This window comes from Paroedura picta, chromosome 5 (assembly GCF_049243985.1).
Source record: "Paroedura picta isolate Pp20150507F chromosome 5, Ppicta_v3.0, whole genome shotgun sequence".
Taxonomy (NCBI): Eukaryota; Metazoa; Chordata; class Lepidosauria; order Squamata; family Gekkonidae; genus Paroedura; species Paroedura picta.
The window spans coordinates 89,863,347-89,886,985 of record NC_135373.1 but is presented as its reverse complement, the minus strand read 5'-3'; the positions used below and the strand labels follow the sequence as shown (position 1 = coordinate 89,886,985).

The 23,639-nt window shown below is 40.7% G+C and overlaps 1 protein-coding gene across 2 annotated transcripts in view; it reads left to right on the top strand.

The window, feature by feature from the left end:
• RASSF9 (Ras association domain family member 9) overlaps positions 1 to 21,935 on the top strand; it is a 42,583-nt gene extending 20,648 nt beyond the window's left edge. For both annotated transcript variants that reach the window (XM_077338965.1, XM_077338966.1), the window contains exon 2: positions 17,342 to 21,935. In XM_077338965.1, coding sequence (XP_077195080.1) covers positions 17,342 to 18,608 — 1,267 coding nt within the window. In that variant the 3' untranslated portion in view covers positions 18,609 to 21,935. The remainder of the gene's footprint in view (positions 1 to 17,341) is intronic.
• The last annotated feature ends 1,704 nt before the right edge of the window (positions 21,936 to 23,639 follow it).

Sequence of the window (23,639 nt, the reverse complement as noted above, 5' to 3'; positions counted from 1 at the left end):
AGACCTCCAGTGCCTTGGTGTGATCGCTGTTCATTGCTGCCACCGCCGCATGAGGGGATGGATGGCCTAGGGGCGGCTGCCCTCCTACTTGATGGGGCCAGCCACTGCCTATACATTGATGAGGTATTGCGGCTCCGGTGGCAGGCCAGCCCCCGGTCCAGTACCCATTGCTTCTCTGCAACGGGCAATCAAAATAATATAGTGTTTAGAGTTTTGGAATAGGTCTGAAGAGGCTTGGGTTCAAATCCTCACTGTGCCATGGAATTGTGTGTGATCTTCATTCAATCACTACTTCACAGGACTGAGGATAAAATGTGGGAAGATGTATCCTGCCTTGAGTAGTATGAAAGAAGAGGTGCATAATTATTTATACCTCACCATTCTACCATCATGGGATTCAGGGTTTAGGGGACATGTCCAAGTCAGGTTGTGCGCAACCCTGCCTACACTGTTAATGAGAGAGAAAATTATAATACGCACACACATGCTAATGAGATTGCTGTGAAATGTGGCTCCAGATTATAGCTTTGGACACTTACCATGCTCAAGTTTAAGCTCACTGAAATCACTGGTTTAAACTAGAATAACTGCACAGAATTGTACTGGAAGCATTGCCCACTTATTTTCTGGCTTCCATAAACTTAATATTTAATTATTATGTCTATGAGTTATCTACTATTACCTGTATGTATCTCTTGGTTTTCTATGAACATTCCATGTTTTAAGTCAAAATAACTTAATTATGTTCCTGCAGTTGAAGTACTTCTGTATATGTTTTTAGAAATTCTATTTCAAACAATAGGGCTCACTTCTCAAATGTGCAGGATTAGGGTGAAGGAGTACTTTGACCGACTCTTCCACTAAGTGCTTTGTGTGTGTTCTTTGTTCAGAAAGGGTTGGGTTGAGCAACTAAATTTTCCTGGGTAAATCATATTTGAATTCTCAAAGTGCAAACATGTCAAATTCCTGTCGCGACTGCCCACATAGTAAACCTAAAATGGAGTGTATCCCATCAAAGATCAGTACTTTGTTCCGACTTGCTCTTTTCATCCCAGCTATATGTGTTCAAGCTCCTGCTCAAGGCTCAGTAATAAGACTTGAGGCCATATCTTCTGGTGTTGTAGTGGTGGAGCCTGACTCATTTATGTATTAAGAGTTCTCTGGCTCATTATTTGTTTCCATAGTCTTCTTACAGATCATGCTATTCCCCCACCCCCATGAGGCAGCAGGCTACATTGTTGTAATGATGAAGACCTATTTGATTATTCAGGAAAGGAAACAGATGAACTCAGGAGATCACCAAAATTCAAGGGCAGGAACCCAGTTTAGTATTTATATTTCCACAGAAATGCATTATTTGCCTACAAGCCCCAAATTCACTGTCTGTGGTAGAAATGCAGGTGATGCTTGATTTTGGTAGTTCGTCAGTCTTCATGAGATGGAAACTATTTCTTTTTTTCCTCTCCACATTGAGGTGCCTAAAATGAGTTTGACAAACCTGTCATAGCAATCTTTCTTCCATTTTTGTTAAGCTACATGCACTGAGGGCAGAAAGCAAAGTTAAGGAATGTGTTTACTTGCAGTTCTATCAGATTTGTCAGTGTTGATGTTTATACCTAAAGCATGAAATAATGTTTGAAAATGCAATAAAAATGCCTCGTATCCTTGGGCTTTATCCAGCTGTGTCATAAGCATGGCACTTGAAGATCATGAATTTCCAATGAAATGTAGTCATAACTTGAACACTCTACCCAAGGCTTTTTGATAAATCTATGTTTATTTACATTGCAAAAACAAAAGAAGAAAAGGAAAAGGAAAATCCCTTATTTGAATATGCCTTGGATTTTCATCGATAGCAAACAATAATGATCTTTCTTTTAAGAAACTTACTTTTGAACTTTGGTTTAGCGCTGCCTGTATGTCTAAAAAATCTACTGAGGCTGAAGTATGTATAGAAAGCTGAATCTTCTGATATGATAATAATATTTCCTAATTCTAAGACTATTGATTCTGCCTATGTATTCTCACTGCGGAGGAAAAGACTCCAGTAGCTATCCCATTTCACTTCATTATGTGTAGTGATAGGCAAACTCTCTCAGGCTCAATTTGCTATTAGGCTGGCAATTATACTGACACCAGAGAACACTCAGGGGGAAATGTTCTTGTTTTTCTTCCAGAGAGACTTGGAATTTGCTGATACTTAGTACCCCTGTTGAGAGTCTCAACACCGCTGACCTATGAGCCCTCAATTAAAATTTTACTCCAAGAAGAATTCATAGGGACATAATGCTTGCATGCAGTTACTTTATTGAATGCTAGTATTACAAAATGCCAGGATCTGTATTCTGAACCTGAGAATTAGATTACAAATTTGTATGTTCCAGTATAGAAGCTAACATGATAGGCTTTGCATCAAGTCAATTCTTGGGGCCATTTCGCACGGCTTCAAAATAGCACAATGGTTGCTAATTGGAAACGCTACTAATTTGCCATAACCCAAGACGTCGTAGACAATCTGCAACAATCCTGAAACCGACCCGCAAAAAGCGCTTCGTTGTAGCGCTTTCAGGGGAATCCAGAAAAGTGGATTCACCCTCCGGATAGCGATACACTCCTGCAACCAATCTGCAACAGTAGCGCTAAAGACCTGTGCGTTACCATTGTTGCTGGTTCTTCAAAGTCCCTCCCCCTGGCTCTCTCCTCCAAACTTCCGGCGAAGCGATCGCCATTTTTTTTTCTCCGAGCGAGCGGGGATAAACGCACTAGCGAGCCTCTTTCTGTTTAGAGGCTTCCCTGGCTTCAGTCCTTCACCTTTAGTCACTAAGCACAAACCACGTAAAAGCCCGTTTGCTGAAATAAAGTCCCTTTATTTTTTACACATAAATTCAGCCGAAAATCGGGCCCGTGAGAGGGGGGGGGGATTTTTTTTTTATCACTCGAGGCAGCGTGCAAACGATCATACAATCAAACGACAGCTCACATTAGGCAGCTGGATGGGTCTCTCCGTAGCAACGAATCTACCTAGATTCGTTGCTATGGGTCTGTTTTTTTTTTTTTTTAAAAAAAACCTTTCTTAAAGGGAAAGGGGCTGTTTGGGAGCATGCTAACGGCTGCCCATTGGCTGCTTGATGGCCAGGGGCGGGACGAGCTTGGCAATAGCGCTTCCTTTCTAGCGATTTCTGCCGAGACCGGAAGCCTGTGGGAAACGCTAAAAAACGCAACTGATTCCACTACAAAGGCAGGTATGCATAACGACGAATTCCACTATTTTAAATGGCGATTTTTCATTCCGCAAACAATTTGCAACAAAGATCCCTGCGCGAAAAGGCCCTTGTTTCTGCATATATAAAACCAGCACTTTAGGGAACAGGCTAGGCAAGCACAGTCCTTCTGCCCCAAATGTGCTAATTTTTGAGGTGGAGGTATTGAATTCTATTGGAAAGTCATTTACATGGGAAAGCATATGATTCTCTCCCAATGTCTGTTAATAAATCCTTTGACACTATGGTTATCCTTCTGAAAATATTGTTAACTGAAACAGCTGGCCCTCGAAAGCTCACGCCTTGAATAAATCTTTGTTGGTCTTAAAGGTGCTACTGGACTCTGATTTTATTGTGCTACTTCAGACGAACACGGCTACCCATTTGAATCTGAAACAGCTGTGTAAGAGATACTGATGACACTAATTCTAATGGGGATGTCCTTGCAGTATCAGTTTTCCTTGCATGTTGGTGATACTGGAGATGACAACTTAGGAGGTAGCAGCCAACAGCAACTGCCTCTGTAAGGTTCCTGGAATATCACGGGAAGCCTCTTCAGGTCATTTTTCACATCAGGGTTTCCTCATGGAAGAGCTGTAGCAGCCTTTTCTTTCAGCCCTGTAGCTCCTGTTGAAGCCCTGTAGCTCAACCATGAGTTCTTTTCAGATTCATAACATGGCTGGAAGGTGGCTGTCTACAGTTGTGCTGGGTTTACTTTTGGCCCAAGCCTATTCACTCCCACTTGGATCAGTCCAGCTATCCAGGCCCCTTCCTCCATATTTCTAACAAGCCATTCTAGAGAGCCAGTTTGGTGTAATGGTTAGGAGTGTGGACTTCTAATCTGGCATGCCAGGATCGATTCTGCGTTCCCCCACATGCAGCCAGCTGGGTGACCTTGGGTGACCTGGGTGACCACAGCACTGATAAAAATGTTCTGTCCAGGCAGTGATATCAGGGCTCTCTCAACCTCACCCACCCCACAGGGTGTCTGTTGTGGGGAGAGGAATGGGAAGGCAACTGTAAGCCGCTTTGAGCCTCCTTCGGGTACGGAAAAGCGGCATATAAGAACCAACTCTTCTTCTTCTAATTACATCTGACAAAGCTTAGACTAGGAACTCAAGGTTCCCGGGTTTGAAGAATACCACTGTCTACCTAGTCTTCTAGACTAGCAAACCCCAACCTGTGAGCTTCGGACCACATGTGGTCCGTAGACTAATTGGAGGTGGGCCCCGAAGGACGCCTTCTTCCCCACCCCGGCCCTTTACTTCACCCCCCCCCGGCCCTTTACAACACACTTCGGGTGTCATTGTCTCCCATCACTCCCAGATGGGACTATCTCGTTGCAGAGAAACAAGCTCAGGGTTCCCATTGATTTGTCATTGTCATGAGGTAAAATTTCCATGAAAATAAAATGTTCATTGTTGTGGTGTGTCTATATCTTAAACTACCCCCCCCCCACACCGGGCCTCAGTAAAATTGTCAAGCGTTGAGTGGTCCCCGGTGATAAAAAGGTTGGGGTCCACTATTCTAGATGAAGTGTGCTACAATGAAACAGCTTTATAGGTAGTAAGAGTTCAGGACCTGTACTGCTTCCTGTTTCTGAGTGTCTAATTCTTAAATTGGTCCCTAAATAATAATAGGTTTATTTCAGAATGTCATGAGGTAACTCCATGATAATCATCTTAATTTTGGAAGCTCATTTTTGGACTGAGGACTGAGGGAAAATGTTTATGCTGTTAAATAGTTACTGACAAGCAGAGGCTTGGCTCAGAACATCCTCTTTGGAATATTGGCAGGATTAGAGGTAATTAAGGAATTACGATGCAATTTGCCTGAAAGGACCATATGATATTAGAACTTATTGGCTTAATCTTCTGAAATGTGAGATGACAAAGAACAGATGTTTGTGATATTACAGTTGTATGGCACTGCCTGATGAAATTGAAATTCATAGCTTTGCTGTAGATGAAGGAAATTATAAAGCAAACCAAGTGATATTTAATATACATAGTGACTGATAGCATAGGTATATTCTCATATTAGGCCCACTGGATAGGAGAGGATTGTGCCTAAACAATTGATTCCATCATATTATTATGCTATGTTTGCGGGGAGTGGGGAGCATAATCATTGCTGCACTGTTTGTGTGTTTCATTTATGCTCCTCCTTTATCCACATTGGGGACACAAAGAAGCTCACAACATTCTCCTCTCCTTATTTTACCCTCACAGCAGTCCTGCGTGGTAGATTAGATGGAGAGTGTATGTTGGCGCAATGTCACCCACCAAAGTTTCTATGCCTGGTGGAATATTTCTGAAGTACTTTAATGCTCTAGAAAAATGCCAGTGGTGCTGCACACTAGTTAATTAGGAAAAACACTGGGCAAAATTGATGGCTTGGTGAGAGAGTAGTAGAAATTAATCAAAATTGTATGTCTGCCCGGGGTAGGGGGTCCCACCAGCAATTATGTCCTGCAACAAAAAGGGTAGTTAAATGTAAAATGCTCTCATAGATATTAATGAAAAACCTTTGATAAATATGCTTCCTCTCTCGGTGATATCTTGATGTAATGGCAGACAACACTCCTACTTTCCCTGCAGTCTATTCATAGCATTTTTAAAATCTTGCCAAAAGGATTTCAGGGTGATATGGCTCCCTTTTCTTGACCCCCCCCCCTCACAACAACTTCCTTAGGTAATTTAGACTGAGTGAGTGATTGGCTCATGGTCACCCAGTGAGCTTCCAAGGCAGAGTGAAGATTTGAGTCCAATCTATCTGGTTCTAACCCCTTTGCTATAATTTCTCTCAGTTATCACACATAACTGAATATAAATACAAGTTCAGAAATTCAGGTCACAGGTATCAATATACTGTTTTAGGCCTACACTGAAGGTTGATAGTCTATACCAGTGGTCCGCAACCTTTTTCAGGCTGCAGACCGGCAGCGGCGGGGAAGGTGATTGCCTGCGCGGCCGGGTCACGCATGTGCATTTGCGCCATGCGTGGCCGCAAACGCGCATGTGCGGGGGAGTGCCACGCATGTGTGCCTGTGGGTGCACATATTGCAAACGTGCATGCGTGATCTGGCCGCGCACGCATGCATGCGTGAGAGTGCCATGCATGCGTGTTTGCGGCCACACATGGCACAAATGCGCATGTGCGGACCGGCGGAGGCAGGGAGCCGCGGCCCAGTGCCATGGCCTTTGCGGACCGGCACCGGACCGTGGCCCGGTGGTTGGGGACCACCGGTCTATACAATCTGCAGCTTGATGTTAATGTGTTATTTCATTTTTGTTTTGTTTTAAGTGGTGACTAGAACTTATCCTGTAAAGTGGCTCATGCAAAGTGTTTGACATGAACAACCATTAGGAGTGGGAAACTACTTATCTCTTTCCAGTGTTGCCACACTTTTCTTGTGTTCTAGCAGCGTTCCTATGTTATTCCCTAGTGCTTGATTGACAGATGCAAAGGAATCATGCGCAATGAGGGGGATAAATGCATCTTTTGTCTTGCTCCCTGATCAGCAGCTTTCACAGGCACAAAATGAGAAAACCGGCAATCTCATTATCTCTGATGCTATCCAAGCCAGCTTGGGGTAGTGGTTAGGAGTGCAGACTTCTAATCTGGCAAGCCAGGTTTGATTCCGTGCTCCCAGCTGGGTGACCTTGGGCTCACCACAGCACTGATAAAACTGTTCTGACTGAGCAGTAATATCAGGGCTCTCTCAGCCTCACCCACCTCACAGGGTGTCTGTTGTGGGGAGAGGAAAGGGAAGGTGACTGTAAGCCTCTTTGAGATTCCTTCGAGTCGAGAAAAGTGACTGCTGTTGCCTCTTCCTCCAGAACTCACGTGACAACTGAAGTTCTTCAAAATGAATACAGGAGTGAATATTTCTCCCCAGTTATTAACCAAAGCTGTTTTTGACAGTGAGGCTGAATGGTTCACCACCATATTATACCAGATTGGATAATTGGGAACTTCAATAGAGTGACTAGGAGTTGTATCAATAACTTGTGGCCTCTTGATTTCTTTCCTATAGAGCAGGGGTAGTCAACCTGTGGTCCTCCAGTTGTTTGTGGACTACAATTCTCATGAGCCCCTGCCAGCAAATGCTGGCAGGGGCTCATGGGAATTGTAGTCCATGAACCTCTGGAGGACCACAGGTTGACTACCCCTGCTATAGAGTGAAGGTTGGAGGAATGATTCAGTGGAATGAAAGGCAGAACCTAGTGACATGATGTTGTTAGCCACCCCAAGATGCAAGGGATGGGTGGGATATACGTTTAATAATAATAGTAATAATAAATAATATGTATCCTGATGTATAAGTGAGTCAGATAACTGAGTGAGTCTCTTCAGCCATCATGTGCCAGTCACTGTGATTAGCTGTCATACTGCATCATTGGGTGTGCATTGTTTTCCCAGTCTGCTTCCCGGAAGTTCATTGTCAAGGACTGCGAATACAATTCCACACAAGTTATACATGTTGTTAGCTTCCATGGTGGCCCTTATGAGAACAGAAAGGTGGGATGCACATTTTGTAAAATAATAAAGACCTGTGCTGTTACACTGAGCTGCAAGTCCACAATGAATCCTTTTAACCTCATTCATAGGATGGTTCATATGATTAGTCTCTGTGAGTCTAGACTGGGTGGAGAGGTACATCACAGATTGAGTTCCTTAACTAGAAGTTCTTCTGTGACCCTGTGGCTAGAGTACTATGGTTGTGGTCCTGCTCACCTCCCTTTTTTATCACAAATTATTATTCCTGTCAAGTTGGAAACGTGCTCTGCCATTTTGGTTAGAACTTTCCTAGCAGTGGCAGTCAAACTCCTCTTTTCCACTGAACAACCAGGCAGTTTATGGATTTTGGCTCCTATTAGCTTGCAATTTTAGCTTCCATTTTTTCTTCTCCATGTGGTTTCATGCCCTCTTCCTTGAAAAGAGCTGCTGCTCTTCCATAATTATCACAATTCATGAAATCTATGCTGTGTTTTTAAAATTGCTTTTCTTGGATAAATGGGTTGATTGTTTGCTTCAATTTCCCCAAGATGAACTATTTTCCTAGGAAATTTCTGGATTTGACATCAGTGACCATTAATTAATGGGCTTGGGGAAATTTTGAGAAATAAATGGTACTGTTCTGTGTTCCTATAAGTGTACTTATAGTAACATTTAGATGGAGTGTATATATTGACTATGGTGATAACACATTTTTCCCACTAATGGGAATAATGAATCATGCCTTATCTGCATGAATACCTTGGTAGATGTTTCTAGGAAAACCAGGACTGTCCATTAGTTATGTAGCGGTCTTGCAAGGTGCTTCATGAGGGCTAGTATAAGGCTACTGAAGTTGACTATAAATGTTAGAATAAATAAATGTTGCAGTTTTAGATGGAAATTAACCTGATAGGAAAAGTTTGCTTAGAAAAATTACTGCCATTGAGAAGTAATACATTAGAGAGCTTTGATTATATAACTGAACATACCTGTTCAATTTTTCAGTTTACACGGTAGTCCTGGGGTAGGGAAATGGTGTATGAAAGAATTTGAGATATGAAAGAAAGAAATAACTGTAGGTGCTTATAGGTGCTGTGATGAATGATACATTACTTGAGATGTAAGGGCCATTCAAGTAGAATATTTGTGTAGTAATTACAGTAGAGACTCATGGAATAATATTTTTAAATATTCAATTTTTAACGTTTCAAAATGTTGCATAAACTTTGTTCAGTTACCTTTAAAAATTGTTGTGTATTGGAAAATGCATGCCAAATAATGAACATCAGAGTTGGTCTATAACGTGTTTGTATGTTTTTTCTGTGAACTTTCAGCAGCTTTCGTGTCACAAAGAAGTAGCAGGTGATGCCAATTCCCAAAGAGATACTTACGTTGTAATTTTAAAATGTCTGGTCACAGCAAACAATGCATGTATCTGGGTTAGGTATATTTAGTTGTGGGTGGGGGTTTTTTGTTTTTGTTTTGTTTTTTTGTATTTTTGGGAGTGCCAGCATTTTCTTTGACAGTAAAACTATTGTAAATAAATGCACAATGAAATATAAGCTTGATGCTAGCTAATTGACTCTGAGGTAAGTGCCAAGACTTGGAGGAAAATCAAAAACAACATGGGACTGGAACTCTCACTCTCATCCACACCCCCATATTTTAGCCAAAGCATAACAAGAGAAAGTACAACTTGTGCCTTTGGAACTTTATGTGAATTGACAAAGAACCTGAGGTGAGGGGCTCTTTAAAATTAATCTTAACTGTATGGAAGGTTTTCTTTTGTTTAGTGAATCTTCCACATTTGGAATGTGAACCCAAACAGAATCAGAATAATTTAAATGCCATTCGGGCCTGTGAGAGTCACTCACGGACAAATGAGTTTCTGAGGGTAATGCCTAAAAGGTTCCCCAGTTATAAATGGCCTGGAATTTCAAATCCAGATTTAAATACCAGCTTTCCTTACACTTGACCACTGTTACATGCTATATTCCTGAGAGAAATGCCAGCCTACTTTTGGAGAGCCACTGTTCTTATCTAGTTCTCTTATTAAACAAGGTCAGCTATTTCTCTGAATGCTCTTGTATAGTATTAAATTTACATTGTTCGGGCAGAGAGTGTAGGAGGCTCTCAGCTTCTGGAGTGTCAGCCCTTCTTGGTGAATATTCTACCTCTCTGTCTGCAGGGACAGGCCCTGGTCATTCTTGAGTTCAATTAATAATTTGTCCCATAATCATATTTAGCATTTGTTTCACACTGTTGTTGGGGAGAAAGGATGGCTGATTGTGCTTTGCTTAAGCCCGGCCAGGAGGCACATAAATGAGCTGAGGGCTGAACATTACACCTTCAGTTTGTAGCTTATGTTCTTAATTAGAATTTAACAGTGGAACAGGCAAGCTTTTCTCTGTGTGTGGATTGAATTTTGTCAGTGGAGTACTGCAGTTGTGAGTGCTAAACTCTTTTATCTTGATGTAGTTCGTGGAATTTAAAAAACATAGGACATGGGATGACTAAAATAAATCATGAAAATCCAGGTTTATTTAGGATATATGCTGCTTTGGATAGCATGTAATCATAGAAGTGTAAACTTGAAAGGGGCGAGTGAATCATCTGGCTCAAACCTCTGCCCTGAAGCAGGACATCCTCTGTATAAAGCATTTCCTGACAGATGCATACCCAGCTCTTGCTTGCTATTTCCACTGAAGGCGATTCCCCAGTCTTTGTCGGCAGCTGATCTTGTTTTGCTTCAGAACAGTTCATGAAGAGCTATTTAAGAATTCCACACACATCCTTAAAAGCATGACACACTGCACAGTGAAACTTGTTAACATAAGGAAGCGGTACACTGCGTGTAAGAGAGGGAGGATGCCTGCTTCTATTTCATAATTGACTGCTATTTTCATTCACTTTTTATCTGTTGCCTTGTTTGCTGGGAGAAGTAGCCATTATTGAAGAGTTATTGAAGTTTGTAGAATTTTATTTTGAAATATTTAAAAGCTCAAAAAATTCTGTGAGTAAAATTAATAGCTGGAACTGTCAATTAATAATTTGTGGTTCCAGAGCACGGATCCTGATGCAGCTTCAGGGTTATTACACGCGGTCCACCCCAGTATCACCATCAAATTACATATGCCTATGCCCATAGCTTGTACCACAAAATCAGGGTTCCGTGCTTTCATGGCAACACTACGGAGCAAAATCATGGTTCTAGAGCACGGTTCCCGTTGGACCCTCAGAGTTTTTACACTGGATTACCCCAACATCACCATCAAATCACATATCCATGGCCACAGCTTGCTCCACAAAAAGCATGAATCCACACAGGCAGAAAAATGTTTGATCATCAAAGATTTTCTGGAAAGTACTGCTTTTACTGGTGCACAAATGGAGTCAGGGATAAAGGTGAACTTCATTAGAGAGAGTGTTGAAGAGACTGTGTACCACTGTTGAGACAGCCATTCTGTACAGCCACCCACCATATTTCCAGTAGGGAAGGACCATAAAAAAGGTCATGGGAGGAACATTAAAAGTGCCTTGAGACAGAAGATTGCACAATGTAAGGTCATACAGTCAATAGGACAGGACATCTAATAAGCCAGGAGTCCACAATATGGTGCTATGGGTGGTAGAGAAGGGATGTCTGCCTCAGCATTCTGCCTCTGGGGTGCACAGTTGGTCAACCCCAGTGCAAGGCCACTACTGGTCCTCAGTGATGACTTGGGAGTTGGGTGGTATCAGGCAGGGTAGGCTAGTTCTTGAGAAAGACATGACCAAGGTCATGGTGATAGCGTATCTATCTGAGCCCCCAGCTCAAATCCTCTGGAGTACTGGACACTTAAGGCTGCCATGTGGCCGGACCTCTAGAATCATGCCATGAATCTGCTGTACTGCCTCACCTCCAGTGTGCAGAGTGTTCTCTCTTATGGGAGATATCTGTCCATGCTGCTCATGCCTGAACCTGTGATGTGGGGAGGTGGGTGGGTGACTATCTTCCAGGGGCAAAGAGGAGAAGGGGTGGCCTATACCAAGAAGTCATGTTTACAATGAAGTGATACACTCAGGGGGCTCCACAATGAATTTCATATCTCTAGCACACTGGGAGACTGCATATCACATAACACAACAAACCAAACTGGTCTTGCAAACACAATGTGGATTGTATAAATCTGAGGCTTGTAATGCCCCCCTGCCTGTGGATCCCCACTAACCTCCATTTTTCAAGTTTTTACCCACCTGTAGGCCCTACTGCTCTATCAGGTTTTGACGCCTTCCACCAATTTAAGTGGCTGGAAAGAGACATTTAACTGGGAGGAAGGCTCCTTAGGCTTGAGGAAGGCTCCTTGGGGGATTATTAGATTTAAAGTTCTGCCATTTACAGAATCCTACTTGTAGCTTCAAACAGTTCCAGTACCAACGTAGAGGCTTGAACAACTGTCTTAATGCAAAAGTGGCAGAAGTCAATGCACATATATTATCTGATAACTGGCATGTTTGGAAAACCCTGCTGGATCAGGCCATGTTTTTCAGTATCCTTTCAGGGCAAATGGTACAGATATAAGCATGAGCCTTGGGGCTGCTAGCTCTGGGATGGGAAATACTTGGAGATATTAGGAGTGAAGCCAGATGAGTATGACATTTGGAAGGTGGAGTAACTTCAATGGGATATAATGCCATTGAGTACAGCTTCCAAAACAGCCATTTTCTCCTGGTGTCTTTGTCACCTGGAGATCAGTTGTAATCCTGGGAGGAGATCTGTACTACATAGAGGTTGATAAGCCTAAGAGGCATAGAAGCCAAAACTTGTTTTTGCCTAGCAGTTGGTGTTCAAAGCTGGTAACATGATTATAACAATTGATAAATCTGTTCTCCACACATTTGTTTAATCTGCTTTAAAAGTCACCTTGTTGGAGGCTATCACAATCTCCAGTAGGAGTATAGGACTATAAAGAAAGCTCTGCATAAACATTGATCTTCCTTTCTAACCCAGCATAGGAATTCCCGCTGTCTTGCTGGGAACCAGAATGTGGGAGGTCACCACACTAGAAAATATGGTGTTCCCAGTGACTTTTAATTCAACAGAACTGATGCGGGAAATTTTCTGACAGATTATTCCTTTTTATTTTTATCAACACCTGGCATACTTCCATGTAAAACTTTTGGTTGTACCTGATAACTGTTGTGTTAACGTCTATAATAGTAATAGATTACTTTTGCTTTTTAGTGTACCTGTAAATTACTTAAACACCTTTGATAATGTTTGGTCCCAGTGTGGGTGTTCACGCTGCTACTTAAAACAAATTTACAGTTCAGGGTTTGTTGACATTTCATTGCTGACCTCTGTTACAATCATCATCAGTTCATATATTACTTTAACTGCCAGATGAAGTAAAGAATTCAGTTTCAGTTCACCTTTGGTACTATGTAAACTGAAAAGGTGGCAGATATCCAGTAACACATGCTGAAGAAATGCCATTTGATCTGGGCCTACTCTGATTATTTGTCCCTACCCATGTTTGGAATTCATGCTCATACAATTGGTTTGAGTTTATTGGATGCATTATTGTTTTATAATGTAATCCAGTTCAGTTGCATTGATTGTTATGTATATTCTGGTTGTCTTTTATTGTATAGCTTTTTCATTTTGTAGCTGCCTTCAGTATCAATGAGAAAGATGGACAATACACAAAGTAAAATAAATACCCATGGAAGAGGAGTTAAATCTTATAGTATTTTTAGAATTACAAGTATTTCAATCTATAGGGATACTATTTATTGCAAAAACTTTAGTCACCTTCTTCACCTCAGTTCATCTACACAATGATTCTGTGATCATCAGACTTATAAGAAGTAAATCTGTAAAAGTGGTTCATGTGTTTGAGAGACAGATAGATATCTTTATATACAGATAAACACATAGTAATCTTCAGCACAGGGAATTGTCTTGCCCATATTGGTGCCCAGAAAGTTTGAAAAGCCTTTCTTTTCTCTCTTTATTACTATGTATGCATATGAATAGCAGTTGACAGAAATACCTTGTAAATATGGTGCATAAAGTTGTGCTTTGTCCTGAAACTATTTTGAAATATTAATTTGTACATTGGTTTCATCTTAAATTTCTGTGATTGGTCATACATAGAAAAGTATAGGATATGCATGTTTAGGGACACAAGGAACTTGTAGAAAACACTTTCCCCCACAAAGTAGTAAAGTGAAATCAAATTCCAATTATGCATTAACAGATTTTTTCCTACTTAAGAAAGAAACCTAGAACAGAATCAGGACTGACTAATGAGGAACTCAAAGGTATTCTTATTGTCAGCCTATTAAATCTGCAATCACCTTTCACTGAAGACTGACCAAAATCTGTGTATGCAGACTGACTTTTGGTATTCATCAGGAGTATGGGATAGCACGGGATATGTACAGTAAAATCCCAAATGTGCATATTTAGAAGCAACTACAAACTATTTCAGTTATTTATTTTGCTTCCCAGCTGCTTGGAAGTAGAGGGGGAGCGAAATTGATCCCATCAGAGACTAGGTGGAATGTGGGGTTACCAATGATTAGGGCCCTCATGGAGCTATTACAGTTCTTCAAGACCTGCAAGACTGCTCCTTCCACCAGGCCTGTGGCTGAGGCCAAAGCAATTTAGTGAAAGGGTTTCCCTCTAATCCTTGGGGGAGCAAGCATGGATTTCTAATCTGGCAAACTGGGTTTGATTCCCTGCTCCCCACATGCAGCCAGCTGGGTGACCTTGGGTTTGCCACAGCACTGATAAAGCTGTTCTGACCGAGCAGTAATATCAGGGCTCTCTCAGCCTCACCTCCCTCACAGGGTGTCTGTTGTGGGGAGAGGAAAGGGAAAACGGCTCCCCTGGATCTCAGGAGAAGGTTAATCAATCACCTCCTATCTGACGTTTTTGAGTTGCAATTCTGGAGATTGACTTTGAGATCCAAATACTGTACTATTTTGGTTCCTAGTTGCATTTGTGTGTGAGACTTGGGGGTAAGTTGGAAAAACAACTGTGATTATGCGTCTCTAAACTTCTACTTGTGCCAGGCTCACAGGCTATAATCCCAACATCTTTTAAATCTTGTGATAACAGCATTCACAAGTTTCCACAGTCTCTGGCTACAATGGGAAATTTCCCATTCTAGCTACTTCTACAGATCTTAAAGTATCAAATAAACTCAAGAACCACTGTGGTACAATGTGTTGGTTCTTACTTTTCAATGGCTTGGGACTTAGATGTTGAAGGACTTCTTCTTCTCATATTACTGAGCCCACCACTGTGCTTGTATCTACAGAGGTGTGTTACATAGCACCTTAAGACAGGGCTATTTCAGTGGTGGTCCTTTACCCGTGGACTGCCCTTCCCCTTAAGGTTCACCGGGCACACTTTGAGGCACCAGACTTTCTCAGCCACCACAAGAGTTTTCTGTAGAGAGGTGGCATATATACATTCTGAATTATATAGGAATATATTCCTATTCCTATTCAAACCAAAGTGGCTCTAGGAATGGTGAAGAACATCTCCATACTTTATGCATTAATTGTGTTTATGCTACTGTTCTCCAGCAAATGGACTCTGTTGATGACAGATTTTATACTTAAATACTGCATAGGTGCATTGGGGAACTGTGGCCACATCAGCACATGCTCATGGATAATCCAAGGATCACCATCTAGCACCTATGCTTTGTGCCTGCAATAAATACAATTTATATGAATTGAGGAGGTACCTGAGGTCTTTATTGGTTGTATCCCATAAAATAATTGCACGCAAAACATGGGTTCCTTGACTGCATTTAGTTCTGCAAGAACTGTGCATAATGAGGGTTCCTTGCCTGCATCTAGTTCTGTAAGAGCTGTACAATGAAAACTGGCCAGCACTTTGATTTATTTAACCCTTTCTTGCAATAGGGTTAAGGGTGGAGACAAAGGAGTCATAACAATATTATGGCTTGGTGAAATGTATTGAACTCCCAACTTGATATCTGCATTTTCAGTATCATCAAAACAAGACACCACTAATAACATTTGGAAGTATAGTCATATAATTTATTCACAATCATCTGTAGGCCTGCTCAGTTTCAGCTGAGCCTATTATTGGAGATAATAGCTTTCTGGAGCTGCTGAAAACCATCCATACAATTATTCTATATGACTATTTAATGAAAGGGAGCACCACATCTATGTTAGTTAAAGTAAAGACTCACTGTGACTTTACAATTGAATTTTAGCAATGTTAGGAACTCAAAATGACCAAGTGAGATATATAAAATTCTGAATAGTGATGCCAGCTCCCAAGTGGACCTGGGGATCCCCTGAAATTATAGCTCCTCTCCAGACTAAAGAAATCAGTTCCACTGGAGAAAATGGCTGCTTTGGAGAGTGGACTCCATAGCATCATACCCTACTGAGATCTCTGCTAGCCCCAAATCCAACCCACTCCCGGCTCTACCCCTAAAGTCTCCAGGTATTTTACAACCCTAAATGAGAATGAAACTTGGTTAGCTGGGAACTGTGTGGTTATTTTTGAAACAGTATAAAAGGACACTGTTATTAAGACTTGTAAAAACTGAGTCATTTGTAAAGTAATAAGTAGTATATAAATACTCCCAGGAAATTTATTCAATTATTTATTATATTTTCATTCTATTTTTTCTCCAAGGATGAATGAAACACTCTGCCTCTCAGTCTTAGATCTCTGGGAAGGGTGCCCAGCTGGCAAAGCTCCATCAGATAGCCAGGTTTTCTATACATTCCATTCAAATTAATGAACCTGTCAATGTGCCATCTTGTCCCTTGACTGGTGCCACTTAGTCGAGTCAGTTAGTGCCCTCCAACTCTCTACTACAGTGGTCCACAACCTTTCGGCTGCCATGGACCGCTGCTCCGGTGAGTGGGAATTGGGCGGCCCAGGGGCCTGCGCACACGCGGCAGCCCCAGCGCAAATGGACTGCCGCGCACGCGCGTTTGCGCCCGGCAGGGGCGCAAACACGCGTGCACGGCAGTCCGCGCATGCGCGTTTGTGCCGCCGCCATGCCAAAGCGGCCAATTAGCTTGCGGCTCAGCAAGCTTCTCTTCCCTCCCCCACCCGAAACAAGATGCTTGCCGGGCCGCAAGCTAATTGGCCGCTTCGACGGCCGATTTGCTCACGGCCTGGCGAGCTTCTCGCTTTGGGCGGGGGAGGGAAGAAGCCGCGGCCCGGCGCCAAGGCCTTCACGGCCCAGCACCCGGCCACGAACCGCAGCTTGGGGACCACTGCTCTACTACATGCTCAGGGTAGGTTGTAGTTACTACCTGGTAGATTCTAAATGCCAAGCATAGTTCCTTATCTACAAAAAAATTACTTCTACCAGGAGTTTGTTCTTGTAACTTGATAAGACAATAAACATGAATAGGTATGCATTCCACCAATCATAAACTGTTTTTGAACTCATGTGCTATTTTTGTCTCAATATTGTTCTTAAGTTGGGTGGAGTTCAACCCGTTAAAGTACCTCAAATGAATATTATATTCAGTGGCATAGTGATGCAATTCCTCTGTAATCTTTCTTTTTTACATTCTAGATCTCCAGTGAAAGACATGAGTACTGGTGAGCGAGAAATCACAGTCTGGGTTTGCCAGGAAGAAAAAATTGTGAGTGGATTGACAAAGCGTACTACTTGCACTGATGTAATTGAAGCTTTGCTTGAAGAACATCAAGCCTCTTTGTCAGAAAAGAGGTTTCTCTTTGGACAACCCAAGGATTACTGCATAATAGAGAAATGGAGAGGTTCCGAACGAGTCCTTCCACCTCTCACAAAAATGTTGCGACTCTGGAAAGCTTGGGGGGAAGAACAAACTAATTTGCAGTTTGTGTTGGTGAAGTCAGATGCCTTCCTCCCCTTTCCACTATGGAGGACAGCTGAAGCTAAAATGATACCCAGCCTAGAAAGACAATGGGATCTTAGTCCAGCGAACTACATGAAGATGTTGCCAGTGGACAAGCAAAAAAGAATTGTCAGAAAAACGTTCCGGAAACTGGCAAAACTTAAACAGGAAGGAGTTCTGCAAGAGAGGGATAATATAGAAACCCTCATACACCTGATCCTGTCTCAGGATCACACAATTCACCAGCAAATCAACAGAATGAAGGAACTGGATTTAGAAATTGAAAAGTGTGAGACCAGGTGCCACCTCCATTGGGTTGAAAGTGAGGGGGAAAATTATGTTCAGAAGACTTATTTATTGGCTTCTCCCAGTAATCCTGAGCAGCAAATGGATCTTCCTCACAGTCATCAGCAGGTGCAGGAAAGTCTATGCAAAAATGAGGGGATTTTACAGGTAGAAGAAGGACTAGAACATCACAAGCTTTTGATTGAAAAGCTCTCTGCTCAAATTGAACAAGAGCTTCAGGGGACTAAAACAAATGGGGATACATGGACAGAAGAAGCCCCTAATGGTGAAGTGGAAATTTCTGATTTAGACAGTGTCAAGAATGAATTGGAAAACAGCATGAAAGATGCCTTAAGGATCCATTCACAACTGAACTGCATACAGCAGGAACTAAAATACAGAGACTTGATGCTTCAAAAGAAGGAAAAAGAATATCAACTTCTTGTGGAAGAGCTTAATACACTATATGATAAAGACAAAAGTGAAAGCAGGTACCCACCCAGTGAAGAGCAAGCAAATGGTAATGAACTTGCCCCCAAGACTTTCATGGGGACAGACCTTCTTCTTAAGGTGACAAATTTAGACATAAATGACACAGACTCTGATACTGGAATCAGTTCCACTCATAGTCAAGACTCAGAGACAGCATCAGGAGACACGATATTGTTGGCCACATAGCTGAAAACTCTTACAATTCTACTAAGGAAACAAATATCCCTGAAGGGAAGATGTATCATGAGATGGTATCATATATTGGTCATTCTGCTGATGGTGTTTTATAACTTCTAGGCTAAAGAGACCTCCATCAGACCATAGGAAATAGTAGCTAATTCCTACCTATGAACAGATAAGGATACAGGATTTTTTAAATACTGATATGACTAATGTAGCATCTTATCAAAGTTCATATTGAACATTTCAAATATACTTAATTTTTTAAAAAAGAAATAAGGTTAATCAGATTAGCAGTAACGAACTGAAATATAAGCCCATAAACCAGTAAAACTGACCACCCTATTACTTTCTTTATCCACACTGGGTTCCCTGAGGGAACATTGCTTCTCTTTGTTTTACATACCCATTTACTGATAAATGGCAATGCACTGGAGTCTTACACCTTCAGGAAAGTTGCCCCTGACACTAGTGCGAAATGAAGCTGTATTGGGCCAGGCTTTACAGCTTATTCCTTTTTGAACCACAGACCTTTGAAATGTCAATGAGCTTGTTACTCCTTAAACACCATCTGAAAGTAACTATAGTTTTGAGTTGTACTAGCTCCATTTCACCACTGTTTTCCAGGGCTTCAATCAAATAGTGACCTCTTGATATCATATCTGTCTAAATCTGATGTATGATGATAAGAAACAGTTTCTCTGCAAAACTTTACTAGAGAGTATGAAACATTGCAGCAGTAAATGGGTTTTCTAGTGCCATAGGACTGAATAAGTACCTAATTTCTTTTTTTCCTTATCTCTCTTATTGTTACAAAAAATGTATTCTGCAGGTGCATATTTATAAATATATATATAAAACCATTTTTTTCTAAACTGATCCTATCAAATCTATGGTCCACAGGCACACTTCAACAATGGCTCATCAAGCAGCCATGATTTCACTGTTCTCAGGAGATTCACATGAGAGAGGCCTGTTTCCAATGATGAATAAAAGGGCAGTATTTAAAATGGGTAAATTAGAGTATCCATTTTATTTTTAAGGATGTCCTTTGATGCTGTTCTGTTTCCCCTAAACATCAACTTTTTTAATTTCTGAAAAAGACTCACTCTTTGAACTTATAAATATGACTTGGAATTTTTTTCCTGAACTGTGCAGATTATAAATTCTGGGTGTTTATAAAGACATTTTTTTGTATTCTGATCTCTGTTGTCTGCTTTATTTTTTTTTTAAGTGTGGCTGCATCATTTAATATTCTCTTGAATGTTTCAAGAGAACATTATTCAATTCCAGACTGTTTGCTTGTAGTGGAAACACAAACTAATATCTGAACAACTGTTTTCCTTTTGTAATAATTTATTAATGCTTCTAAACATTTCAATGTTGATGTTTAAAGTAGATTAATGTGTTTGTTTCATTATTTGAAAAATTCCATACTTTTGGTTAAATTTATTTTCAGGCTTCACACCTCTTACGAACACAGGGATTCCATGTGCCCCTTGTGCCCTTTCCATTGCAAATGAAAATTAAATGTAGACCAGACTTGTGAGAGAACTTCTGAGAGTGAATTTGTTATATCATGAGGCTGATTTAACACCTAAGCCTATGCTGATTTACTTAGAAATAAGTTTCACTATGATTAGGGGCCTTCCATCAAGGTAACTGCATAGAATCCCATGTTGCTTTTGTCTGCTTTCCAAGCCTTTGCCCATCTTCTATACATTAAAGCTTATCATTTCTGCCTTCTTGGCCTATTTCTGCATAGACATGCTATATCATGCTATAGCTATAGCTAAACTTTAATGTCATCTTTTTATCCTTTACTCTTTTTCCTGAAGTTATGTATTTCAACAGTTCTTTTTGAATAAGGAATATGGGTGAAGTAGCTTGATAATAATGAAGTGTCAGATTAGACCAAAAAGGACATCTTTTATTGGAAGAATAGAATTTACACCTATCCAATAGCAGCTATCTCTAAAGTTATTGTCTATATTTAGCAAGATCTAGGAAGAAGTTTGCTTTCTACTTTTCATGGAAGTGGCAACAAAATAGGCACGAGTGACTTGTTTTTCTTTCTGTTGCAAGAACTCATTGTACTTGCTTCCACTTCCCTTCTATTAGATCAAAAAATGGGAGGTGGGTGGGAGAGAATGTGAATAATGCAAGCTTCTTCTGTCATCCAATGTCATTCATTCAGGACAAAGTTCTATGAAAGCTAATTGAGCATGTATCCCAATCTAAAGGATACAGATTCATATGTTCTAATAAACATATAGGGTCTTTCTCCCAACTTTCTGAGTATAGAGCTGTGAATATCAGTTTGCAGCCTTAACATTTAACCTATGCATTTTGGTGTCCATAGAACTTAATTGTGACTAGCTTGCATTTGTGCCATTTGTTTTTGAAATAGGGAGTATATGTTTCTGAACAGGCATTGTCAACTGTTAGGGAACATGATGAATTTTCTTAGGGAGTTTGTATTTCAGTACAATACAGTTAAAGGGGGAAAGAAGACCAGTAATGAGTTCCTTACTTTCCCAGATGTGATTTTGCAATCAGGTGCATCTGGTTGCTTCATAAAGGAAACAACCTGCTTCTTGTGGTCTGTGAATTGTGGACAGTCTAGTCAAAGAACATGTAGGCAACAGTGGAATGCTTGGCAAAGTTCAGATTTTTCTGATTTGTATCACACCTTGTATTTTATATGAAAGTAAATTCTACATAATATTGGATAGATATACTAAGCCATAGTACTAGTCTTGCAGCTAAAATGCCAAGTGATTACAAACAGTCACAGATCTTTGGGTGAAAGCAAATGTGGTCAGGAACTGGATTGAGGAAGGACAGTGTTGTTAAAAATTGCTATTACAGGGCAAAGAATGGTGAGAGGGAGGGGGATTCACTAAAACTATTAAATTCTGCAGATACAAAGGCTCCAGTTCTGCTAAGGTGAGTTGAGATTCAGTCCTGTAGGCGGAAAAAAATCAGTGAGGCTTAATTTGGTCAAACAACACATTTTATTAAATTTAACAGGAAGTAAGCTCAAATATCTGTGGAGCATTTGTAACCAGAGGTCAAAACTAGTTCACAAATATCACTTCCTACATCTGCATTCTCCTCTTGGAACATATACAAAACTCCTTAATTTCTCTTTCCAGACTAAAGAGGGATTTAATTTAAAATATTTATGATCACTGACAGATATCCTAAGGGCTTCTTTTTTAATCTAGAATACTGTCAGAACTTAATATCAGTCACAAAGAAATGTACATGAATGTCTAAGTAGAGTTTGTATTATATGTATTTTTCAAAATAAAATGCCTTTAAAAATGAGGTTTCAAGAATTTAATTTTTGTCAAATGATATTTTTGCTTCTTTAACTGTCCTTCAGCTTTGTTCTACAGTGGAAAGTGAATGCTAAAATCAGTTGACTGGGTTGCTTTGCATTTATCTGACTCCCTATTGAGCCAGTAATCTCCCCATCTATTGCCACACCCCTTGAAGGATTGCTGTGGGCAGTTGACAGGCTTTTCCAACAAGGAAGTGTCCTATTATACTGACATAGTGCATATCTGTTGAAGATGTTCACAGTCAAAAGTTACCATTGGTTTCAATCTGACAGTTAATTATTAAACTCTGCCAGTGGTATCAGTTATACTTACAGTGTTTGTAATGGACTAGATCAGGGGTAGTCAACCTGTGGTCCTCCAGATGTTCATGGTCTACAATTCCCATGAGCCCCTGCCAGTGTTCGCTGGCAGGGGCTCATGGGAATTGTAGTCCATGAACATCTGGAGGACCACAGGTTGACTACCCCTGGACTAGATCATGCCCCCATTTTATGGTTGCATCCCCATCTCTCAAACTATTCCTATGACCATTTGATGAGGCAAATCTATGTGCGCAGATGACTCTGGGTTTACAGCATTTAACCCTCCATATATTTAATGATTTCTGATATTTCTGCAAACCTTGGGGGTCTCAGGGGATCAATGGTGTGAGCTAGTGCTCTATTTTATTTCTCTGCATGTGTTCAGTTATATAATACATACAAAAGTATGCACACACTTTGTGTATGAATAAAATGCAGGTACCATTTATATGAACTAGCATTTTACTGAGTCAGCTTCCCCCCCCCCCCCCCATGCTCTCTTGCAAAACCAACTGAACAAGAGCTTGATATACATTCATGTATGTACCCACCTTTCACATGCTGGGCACATTGAGTAGTTAGGCCCTAAGTAATAGCCATAATACAGTTCTCCCCCCCAAAAAATGGGGGGGAGAGTTAAACAGTCCCAAGCCTCATGCCTGGTTTTTCATTTACCTTAGCCAAGTTACATTAAATTCAGTTGGAGGTATTTAACACTATGCTAGATTCTGGCCTGCTTGTTTTTAAATGTATAACTTTAAAAGATTTATTTATTTCAATCCCAGTTAGTTTTCTTACCTTTGATTATATCTAAATAATTTTGTTCATCTTCCTAATATCCCGCTTGGTTACTCTTCTTGACTCATGTTCATCTGCACATTCACTAATCTGGGATAAAGAGATTTCTTTTTTTTTTTTTATAGAAAGTTTTTATTTTATTTTCCAGAATTGAAGAGTTGAAGACAGTAAGATACATGCAATCTACATTGTTAATACAGAAAAGGAGAGCTATACTCTTCATTTGATACACTTGGTTCCCCATTTTTAATCCCTTTTGTAAATAGTTCAGGTAAGGGCCCCATTGTTCTTGAAAGACCTCTTAGTGTCAGTTTGACTATCTTGGTAAGATCAGCTAGTTTATTCACCCAGTCTTCTGTCGAGGGTAGTTCTTACGTTTTCCATTTCTTGGCCAATTCTAGTTTTTCTGCCGTCGTCGCATAGAAGAAGAAGCTCTGTATGTGGGTTAGGAAGCACTGTGGAAAAACATTTTGGTTCCCTGTTTCAATCTTAAAAACCCTCTTCTCTCCATTTAAGATTATAAACTGGCTACAATATTATGGACTTTTACCCAAAGCTTATAGACTTTTTATAGACTTTTTCACGTT